The sequence below is a fragment of the Bombus pyrosoma genome, linkage group LG2, assembly GCF_014825855.1.
Source record: "Bombus pyrosoma isolate SC7728 linkage group LG2, ASM1482585v1, whole genome shotgun sequence".
Lineage (NCBI taxonomy): Eukaryota > Metazoa > Arthropoda > Insecta > Hymenoptera > Apidae > Bombus > Bombus pyrosoma.
Window position 1 is genome coordinate 9193795 of NC_057771.1, and position 10454 is coordinate 9204248.

The window sequence follows — 10454 nt, forward strand, 5'->3', positions numbered from 1 at the left end:
AGGTGTACTTGGTATCAAAGTGAAGATTATGCTGCCTTATGATCCTCATGGCAAGACAGGTCCCAAAAAACCTCTGCCAGATTCTGTGTCCATCGTAGAGCCAAAAGATGAAGTGTTTCCCTCGCAACCAACATCTGAAGTGAAGGCATCAAAGGATTTGCCTCAACCAATACCACTTGCGGTGTAATTTATATGTAAATGATAATAAATTGTATTGTAAATAGCTATTTAGTATAATTTCTAAATAACATTCGTTTGTAATAAAATTATTTTAAAGTATCTTTCAAGAATAACTACGACTGAGACAATTTTCCACTGTTAAATACCGCTTTTCCAAGAAATCTGTGGAATAACCCATATTTGTATGAAATAATGAAAAAATTATTATTTAACCCATTTGCATCATGGCCCTGCTTATGACATCCGAATTCTTCATGGAGTTTGTCGAAAATTTACTGTTCAAAACGATTGGCGGGCAATGTTACTTTGCAAACATCGCATTTTACATTCTTTATAACAGTGGAAAAAAGAAAATATTATTTATTTAAAAAAAATAAGAAATTAAATCATATTATTTCACGTGAAATTCTTTAAAATGGTCAATACAATAAAGTGATATAGGCGAGATGCTGACATACTGGTCAAACGTGATCTCCTACACCTGAAGAATACTTAGCGATTGAAATAAAAAGCAGTCGCAGGGCATGTAATAATCCGGGCTTGGTGATAGAAGACAGCCGCAGCGCGCGGATTAATCCGCGCTTGAATGCAAATGGGTTAATATGCTTTCAATGCTGATTGATCCTTTCCCGAAAGGAGTGGAGAGGGTCAGTGTAAACGATCAAAGACGTTTTAAGAAATACGAAAAAAATATATCTGGTAATATGAAATATTATGTATTATAACATACAGTGTCCTCTATTTTTAATCCACTGAGTTTTAAAGTAGATGCATTTATACACGTAAAACTTAAAATGTTATATAAAATAAGTTACAAAGATAAGAATAACTGTTAGAAAGAAAGGTTTAAAAATTGAAACCACGAAATTTGATATTTTATATGTTACAACCTAATACACGTTAGTGAATATTTCCATAGTTCTCTCCATATATTATAATGCAAATTTAATTATTGTTCAATAACTAAGTAACAATATTGGAATTTTAAGAACTGGAAAATACAATACATTAGATTAAATTTTAAATATATTCACTGTATGGAACACATTGTATTATGCACTCATTTAAATTCTATATGATTTAAAAGTACATAATTATAATCTTATTGCAGATCGATATTATAGATCATGAAATATTAAAAATTCAATTATTATAATTATTTATTTATATACTTATTTTGATGTTTAGTAAATAAATTCTAAATCTAATTCCTTAATAAACTGTATGAAACAGTCCCCAAAGAACTTGTTATCATTTATGATGTTCAAAAAGGGGCACAAATATTAATTAAGATTTTTAAATATTTGGTATCTCATATTCATTTTGAATAACAGATCATAAGTTTGTTGTTTTTTACATTTGCACTCAATTTGTCATTCAGTTATGTGAAATTATTACATGGACCCTAGAACCCTAGGAAAGTTGTTTTTATAATTTAATACACCTGTTTTAACTGAAAAATTACTGACGCACAGGAACCATTTGTTGTGTAAGTGATAATAGACCTTCAATTATTCCTCGCACTATAACTGGCATTGTTGGTTTTCTTGAGGCTGTACTTAGTCCATTTCTGATTTCATAGAAAACATTACGGGTGAAAGGGTTTCTTTGTGATGCGAGACGGAATTTTAAGAATTGGAAATAAATAAATGGTGTTAATAAACCGGCACGTCCCCTGTAAGAAGTTGCTTTTATAAATTACTTGTATATCTAATTTCAGAAAATTAATAAATGTTAGTACGTACATAAATACAAGAAGAACTGTGAAAGGTAAGATAATTATCTCAGATAATGCACAAAGTCGTAAAATATTTCGTGATTGAAACTCCACCAGAGATATTAACAGGCGTGCTCCCCACCAACTATTTTGTCCTAAACACTTAATTAAAAAAGAACAAAATAACTACTAGTTACCACAACGATGACTGTGCATCATAGAGTCATGTTAGCATGATATGACTCAGCATTGAAAAATGAAACTTTTCTACTTACATCAAGCAATATAAGAGAACCGCTAGCAAAATGCATCAATGCAAATAAAAATATAGGAGTTAACACCACTAATTAATAATTGAGGAAAAATAATTCTATTACATTTTGTGACAAATCTATCTAAGCCAAGAAGTGTCTTACTTTATATCTATTATCATATAAAAAGGATACATGTAACAGGAGCAGTATAGAGGAATATTAAAGAATAAAATAAATAATGGCAGGAATCTTCAATAAATAAATGTTCCAAAAATTGTCGATTCAATTGAACATGTGGCACTCTTTGGTGCAAGCGTAGTGCACTAGTTGCTGCATTACTCATTAATACTTTATAATAAATATTATAAGAATTACTGAAATATAAAAAACAAAATTTAATTTTTTGATTCATATGATAAAATAATTTGTAACAACATACCCAAATATTGGAATGATATAACCAATAGTAAATATAAGAGTGAAAAGTCTTGTAACCCATAATCCAACTTTAATCTTATTATCAATGATGTGTTGCTTCAAAGCAAACCAGCCTTTCTCCATATGTACTGAAGTATCTTCTGGTGTTGCACTTGTAGTATCTGCCATTCTATATATTAAAGATAATTCAAATGTTATAATTTCTAGATTCTGTATCATTTATATGAAATCTTTCACATTTTCATTACATTTAAAATAATTATTGAAAAACACATTAAAAAATATGGCAAAAATATGTAAATCGCGTTCTATTTTCTAAAGTGAAAGCAACTAATTTGAATAAAATGTTAAATACGCAATACCTCATATATAGGTTAAAAATTTATTAGTTTTACTATTATCAGGAAAAGTTTTAAATCCTATAAGGTATAAACAAAAGTGAATGCTTTTAGGAAATATTTAACCCAATTTTTTATTAGGTATCAAAGTCCTATTTACAAACTATATTTTGTATCAATGAATTATTTTTCAATTGTAATCATTTAAATGGTACTTACTTTTTAATTAAACGCTTGTTCACTAAATAAAAAAATTTCAATTTCTACAAACACTTGCATAAACGTAAATTGCAATGAATACAATAACGTAGTGCATCTGCGTAAATTTACTACCTACATATGTATAATTTCCTCAGATATCTTAATAATTACTTTGAGTTTCGAGATAAAGATTTCTAACTTCTCTGATAGATGGTGTAGATGTGGTTATCCGTTGCCTATCGCACTCTACTGGTACTTTATACAATTATAAAACAATTGGTTCTTGAAGAAAAAAAATACGCTATGTAAACGGTGTTTTTATTTTAACATTCTGTACATTTTAGAAATAATAACTTTTTACCAATGCATTCATTACGTACATTATCTACAACGTAAATACATATTTATTAGTATATTATTATAGCATAAGTAATGATTTATCTTAATTTGTAATTAATTTTGATTTGTAACTACACGTATTGATGTTATATGCACTTGTGTTTTAATAATTCAAAAAAATTATTGCGTTCTGTAGATATGTATTTTTAATCAATCTTTATTAATGAAGATGTATTATAAATTTAAGGATATTTTTTAGAATTAGAAGGTTATGAGATATTTTAATTAAAAATGAATATATTATTCCCGGAAACGATGATAAAAAAAAGCATTTGACTCATTCATTGTTAAATTCGATTTAAATAAGGAAATATGATTTGTAAAACGCTTTTTAATAATTTTTTAATAAGCAATGACCGTAATATCATAATCGTAAATTGTGATATTACAATTATCGCTTAAATTAAATAAATATTAAAGTAATACCTAATGAAGATATATTTCCTTTATAATTAATATAAAATTGAAACTAATTTTTTTATTGAAAAATCGAATTATATAATGTAATATACACGCTCATGAATACATTTCTTATTTACACTTAACAAATATAAAGTATACGCTATAAGTATGAAAATAACGGTACAAATATTTTTAATCTGCATACGGAAGTAGCTTAAGTATAAAGGAGCGAAGCAAGAAAATACTCGACTTTTATTTTAACTCGATTCTTTGCTTTACCCGTAATCGTTACTTTAGCACAAGAATTAATTTGTCTTCAAAATTGTAAAAAGAAAATAAATTTTTTTAAATTGATAAAAGTAAATTTAGAAGAATGCTGCTCATCGGCACGATTTGTACTGTAGTTGCAAGTGGTTTCGTGTATCATAAGTTACTACAAAATCGTCCTTTGATAGTCGAAGAATTATTATGGAACGTAAAATATAATTTACTAGCTATCAAAGACATCATAAATACATGGATAAAGGGCAAAAGAAATAAAAATGGTGAGTGTTAAATATATTTAGTGCATTTGTAAAATTTTCTATAGGTTTAAAATTTAGGGTATGACGTGAATGCAGTATATTGGAATTTATATCTTTATAAAAAGAAACTGCTGGCAATAAAAATTATAATAATCTGTTAACATTATGTAACTAAACGGATTTTTTAAGAAAAAGTTGAAAAACTATTAGTATATATTAATACAAAGTTGATAAATATTAAAATAATATGAAATGTATTAATGAAATGTTTATAATTAATAAGAAATTATGATATTTTGATGTGTATGTATATTTCCTTTCCTTTCTCAAGATTGTTTACCCCAACCAGGAAGAGTTGCAATTGTAACAGGAGGGTCTAGGGGGATTGGAGTTGAAGTAGTAAAAATGTTTTTAGAACTTGATATGGAAGTAATAATTGGTAAGTTTAAAAACTAATTAAGTTCCATTTATTTATGAAGCTTATTCCTTCAATATTTTATATAAATTTTAAAATAAAAAATTTTTCAGCTTGTAGGACACCTTCTGCAGGTGAGAACGCTATTCTTCAAATTAGAGAATCTGGTGTCAAGAGTGGACAAGCAAAAGTATATAAACTTGATAATACTTCTTTAAAGTCTGTAAAGCAATTTGCTATGGAGATAAAAAGAGACTATGAACAGATTCATGTCTTAATTAATAATGGTAACTTAATTAATAAGTAAATAACATAAATATGTAAAAGGTTATTAAATCAAAATTAGTATAATTTTACTATTTGTAGCTGGTGTCATGTTTTGTCCTTATGAAGAAACAATAGATGGCTTTGAAGAACAGTGGTCTGTAAACTATTTATCACATTTTTTATTAACAGCACTACTGTTGCCATTATTGAAAATTGGTGGACATCCTGAACGATGTAGTAGAATTGTTAATGTTACTTCCTGTGCTCACCTCTTGGGGGAAGCTAATTTCAATGATGTTAATAACAAGTACTATCATAGTATTATCATTCTATTTTGCACTTCATATTGGTTCTCTTTTACAATTCATAAATTCATTGATGTAAATTCTCTTCATTAATTAGGAAAAGGTTCCTTACTAAATTTGCATATGCACAAAGCAAATTGGCACAAGAAATATTTACAAAAGGATTACAGCATCTTCTAGAAGAAAAGCAGTATTACGTACAAGTTTATTCTGTACATCCTGGAATAGTATATACAGAACTTTTTATACATTCTTTTATTTGGAAATTGAAATTACTTACTCAATATCTTTTTAAGGTAAATGTATACAAATCAAATGCAGTAAAACTTCGAAGCCCGTTTATAGGAACTAATTTTTATATACCGTCAGTTATATGAACTCATAACTGAGCCTCTATCATTTAAACTACGCTCGAGTGTAGTTTCAATTATACGTACGCGTATTCTGAAGTCAACATATCCGTCTGTTTTGTCTAAACTGATATATAATTTAACACAATTTGTGTTGAAATTGTTGTTCAACTTCAGTTTGAACGTCAACTTCTATTATTGAAACTCATAGCAGTAGCTCTTATTCAAATTCCACTTTGCCCCCAAGCCGTTCGGATAAACGAAATTCTACTGTATCATAATTATAATTGGAATAATAAATTTTTTTTTTAGACTCCCAGACAAGGGGCTACTCCAATTGTCTATGCAGCTGTAAATAAAGCAGTTGAGAAGTGTGGTGGTATATATATAGATAATTGTTATCGCAGTGAAGGTCATCCAGATGCTTTGAATTCATCTATACAAAAAAAATTATTTGAATTATCTCTTCAGCAAGTACAGCTAAATAATTTTTTTCAGTATGTATAGTGAAAACTTAAATTATAGATATTAATCTTATTTACTTTGTACTTAAATGAATTTTATAGTACGAAGTAAATAGTAAAGTTACAATTATATATATAACTTAATAGTATAATAATCATATTCATTTGGAAGGAATAACCTTTTAAATGAATGTACACATATTTCTGATTTATTTATTTATGTAGAACATTATTAAGTGAAGTTTTAAAACTTTTACAACAAATTTATATGGCAGGAGAATGTTGCAAATCTTGCCAATTAAGAATAATATGAAGTATACTTTCTATAACATAATTCATTCTGATACTCAATTGCAATATATTTTAATTTACATTATGTATATATTAGATATAAAATGTGAACACATTTTGTATAAAATAAAGTTTTATAAATAAAAAATGTTATAAAACGAAACAAAATCGTTTGTCATTTGTTATAGTACGGTTTGTTTGTTAGATCGGTTTGTATAACATACAATATATATTATCTCTATATTTTAGACTACGTTTCAAACAATACACGGATTTAATATTTTTGTTATAAGACATCTTCTTGTCGAGTTTTGTTTAATCAAATTAAAAATCAGGCTTCTTATAATTATCTTTTATCTGTACACAAACTGATATGTTTTTATCAGTATAATTTTATTATAAATTTTTATGCATGTTTTATATTATTTAAAACTATAAATATTATTGCACAGTGGTTGCGAGTAGACAGTAATTTGAAAATCTACTTACAAACTTTATGCTGTTAAAACAACATAATTATATAAAAATCACAACAACTTTAAGTAATACAATATACAATGTCGTTATATATTTGAAATAAGTTAAATACACTAAATAAAACCTTTTATAATAATGAAAAATTACATGAAATGTTTTATTATTTCCCTACGCATTGTAATCTAATATTAATACAAACTATATGATGTACAGCTGTCAATACAAATACAGATAAACAATTTCAAATATATTCGTGAAGAATATCCATACATGATTTTATTTTATAAGTATTCAACTTTTAAATTGTGTGAAATATAAAAAATAGATACATAATGTACATATATTTAACTTTTTTAATGAAAACTTGTAAAAAGTGGAGGTGACCCATTATGTAATAATGTAATCACAAAAAACATGAGATGGTATAAGTTATTATTCATTTTTTGTATTTAAAATATAAAAAGGTATAAAGACTAGAGTGATGTGCTAAAAAATTGTGTTATTGATATAATAGTACGAACAACAAATGTCTTATTTATAAACATAAATACTAATAAAAATCTATAAAATACAACGTCGAACAATGCATAGACGGAACAAGCATTAATTATCCGCCAGAATTATAAATAAAATCTTAAAGGATACAACAAAACTTTGGCTGTGTAAATGCTGCTAACATAATCTTAGCCACACTTATTATAATAAGCAATGATCAAGTAAAAAATTATTCATAATAATTTTTACTATTTATAATAAATCGTACATATACGGAACTTTGCTTTCATTTTAAGTTTTACTTGACTTTTAAAGCAGCAAACATTTTTGTGTATACTGCGGATTTGGAAAAATCTTGGACGATATTAGGCTTACATTTTTTAATAGAAATCTTATATTTGTAATGACTTCATATTCAGTCACCAAATATGAAATACTTATTTGTACTTTCTGACATAATAAGAATATTATAGAACATATAATAAACTTCCATTTATGGGCACAACATTAAATGTCAAAAAACAGGCGTCCAACTTATTTATTATTCAAATAATGCAATCATGAAATTATAACAAAAAGACTTTAGTTAATATCTATAAGAACACATATGAAAACAAATATTTATCAACATACTTAAACTTCGTTTTAATCTTAAATATTATATATATTTTGCAACAAAATTGTCAATATAATCTGCATGATATAACACTAGATGCTAACATATAATATCAAAGATGTTCTAATATTAGAATTCTTTTTATTTAGTGGCAGAAGATTGACTAATATTGCATTCAATCCCTGTACTCTATAAAAATTATATGATAGTGTTCTACATACATATTTAGTAACTGAAATTATGCATTTTCTGAATGACTTAATAATAGATATAAAAGCTAGTTAAGAAAGTCGACTACAACCACAGTTACTTGTATCACCAATTGATGTTGTTTTTCCATTTATAGAAGTTGCATTTGTTTCATATCTAGGTAGTTCTTTACTGCGTGCTTGCTACAATAATATATCAATTTGATTACAGTTAAATCTTCAAATAAAAATTATTTATGGAAGAGAGATATGGAGAAGATGTCATCTTATTACCTCCATAAGTTCAGCTGCTATTTCCATGAATAGCCGTTCTACATTCTCTGCTTCTTTAGCAGAAGTTTCTAAAAAGTACATCCCATGTCTTTGTGCAAAATCTTCTCCTACATGTGTTGGTATTTCTCTGTCTTCTCGATCAATTTTATTACCTAAAGAAATAATTAAATATATTTAATATACAGAATCTGGTTGAATAATATGTAAAAATAGACACAATATGATTCCTTGTAGATGAAAATATAGAATAAAGCTTTTTGATTTTCTGTTTAGATTTTGAGAAAATCGAGATTGAAAATTTGTCAATATAATATACTTATTATGATTATTTAAACATAGGTAATTCTGGACTAGACAAGACTAAATAATTGACAAGAAATTACTCTATGTGTGAAAATAGTTTAGAAATATAGAACAAAACTCTTTTAAAGATGCTTTGTTTCAGAGAAAAATAAGTTTGAAAATTCATCATATATGTGTACTAGACTGATTCTTAATTAAACATGTTCAAACTCTATTTTCTTTAGAATAAAGCCTTAAACGGAGAAATTTTATGAAAAATAACATATATTACTTACCTACTAATATCCTAAGAACTTTATTACTTGCATATTCTTCAATTTCTCTTAACCAATCTGGTAAACAATCAAATGTAGGTTGACAGGAAATATCATAAACCAAGATCAAAGCATGAGCTGACCTATAATAACTTTGTGTTATTGAACGAAACCTTTCTTGACCGGCAGTATCCCAGATTTGAAGCTAAAAGAAGAACAATATTAAGTATGCACAGCACAAAATTATTCTGAAAAAGTATATCTGTATATATTGGATGAATCATAATGCATTACATCACATGCATACCTTAACTTTCTCATTTTCTACTTCTACAGTCTTAATCATAAAATCAACACCTATTGTTGCACCCTGACCTGGGGGAAATAATCCCTATAAGACAAATGTATATATTAATAAATAATGCATGTTTAGAGTATTATTTTCTAACTGGACAATCCATATAAGGCATCATCATATCACAAAAACAGATGGAACAGCTTACATAGAAAGTATGTAAGTTAATCGAATTTATTTATTATAACAAATTTTTGTACGCTTTTCTTAATAACTAATATGATTTAATTAATCATATAAATGTGTATGCATATATACCTGGGTAAATCTGCGCACGAGGCAAGTCTTGCCGACACCCGCATTTCCTACGAGCACAACTTTAAAGAGAAATTTGTAATCCTCCATCACATTCGTACCGTATTACGGTCAGAAACCCTATGCAAAACTAACGAAGCATCTGCAAGCACGACACGTACAATTTCCGCAAGCGTTCACTGTAACGATGGACCGAAATTTTATAATGTACTTCTTTTCAATGAAATTCACTTTTTTCCATTAACTTTAATGAAAACTATTCGTGACACTATTCGGTATTCTCTATTTTTACGATTTACCGAATACACAATGTTCCATTTTTATAAAATAAACACTGAAACAAATACTTAAAAGAAATCGTAACTAACTTTCCAGACTTTCTGCCATTCTGTCAAAATGACGTTTTCTCTCGTCCCCGCCATTCAATTATGACGTTATCATGATTTAGAAAAAATACAATTTCGAAGTTGCCTATTGTACATACATATATATGTATAAACTTCAAAATTCCCTATCGTTTCTTATTTTATTCTTAAATAATTTCACTCCATTTCGTTTTTTGTATGTTACAATTGTATAGATAATATTTAAATAATTGTAAAATTAAAAATAATAATTAATAATAGCTATTTGCAATATCATAGGTAATAATGTTATAGATAATATATTTAT

At 26.9% G+C, this 10454-nt stretch overlaps 4 protein-coding genes across 6 annotated transcripts in view; 2 read left to right on the forward strand and 2 right to left on the reverse strand.

The window, feature by feature from the left end:
• Positions 1-223, forward strand: part of LOC122575933 (40S ribosomal protein S3) — a 4931-nt gene extending 4708 nt beyond the window's left edge. For both annotated transcript variants that reach the window (XM_043745475.1, XM_043745466.1), the window contains one exon: positions 3-223. In XM_043745475.1, coding sequence (XP_043601410.1) covers positions 3-187 — 185 coding nt within the window. In that variant the 3' untranslated portion in view covers positions 188-223. The remainder of the gene's footprint in view (positions 1-2) is intronic.
• Positions 224-873: 650 nt separating this feature from the next.
• On the reverse strand, positions 874-3300 carry LOC122575945 (Krueppel homolog 2). Its single transcript, XM_043745487.1, has 6 exons — positions 3147-3300; positions 2591-2758; positions 2344-2525; positions 2173-2240; positions 1926-2059; positions 874-1855 (listed from the first exon to the last, which is right to left on the reverse strand). Exons 2-6 carry the CDS (start codon positions 2755-2757, stop codon positions 1642-1644), a joined length of 765 nt encoding a protein of 254 aa, XP_043601422.1. The 5' UTR covers position 2758; positions 3147-3300; the 3' UTR covers positions 874-1641.
• A 96-nt stretch (positions 3301-3396) lies between these two features.
• LOC122575917 (retinol dehydrogenase 12-like) lies at positions 3397-6299 on the forward strand. Of its 2 annotated transcripts, none has more exons than XM_043745420.1 (7): positions 3397-3520; positions 4290-4474; positions 4785-4892; positions 4982-5155; positions 5235-5442; positions 5538-5736; positions 6103-6299. In XM_043745420.1, the coding sequence occupies exons 1-7, from the start codon at positions 3492-3494 to the stop codon at positions 6295-6297; spliced, it is 1098 nt and encodes a 365-aa protein (XP_043601355.1). In that variant the 5' UTR covers positions 3397-3491; the 3' UTR covers positions 6298-6299. The 2 variants fall into 2 exon arrangements, with proteins under 2 accessions (XP_043601355.1, XP_043601366.1); XM_043745431.1 differs by having other exon boundaries at positions 4803-4892.
• A 142-nt stretch (positions 6300-6441) lies between these two features.
• Positions 6442-10219, reverse strand: LOC122575961 (ras-related protein Rab-30-like). The gene is made up of 5 exons (XM_043745534.1): positions 9786-10219; positions 9480-9563; positions 9194-9377; positions 8616-8767; positions 6442-8525 (listed from the first exon to the last, which is right to left on the reverse strand). The coding sequence occupies exons 1-5, from the start codon at positions 9870-9872 to the stop codon at positions 8415-8417; spliced, it is 618 nt and encodes a 205-aa protein (XP_043601469.1). The 5' UTR covers positions 9873-10219; the 3' UTR covers positions 6442-8414.
• Between the last annotated feature and the right edge of the window lie 235 nt (positions 10220-10454).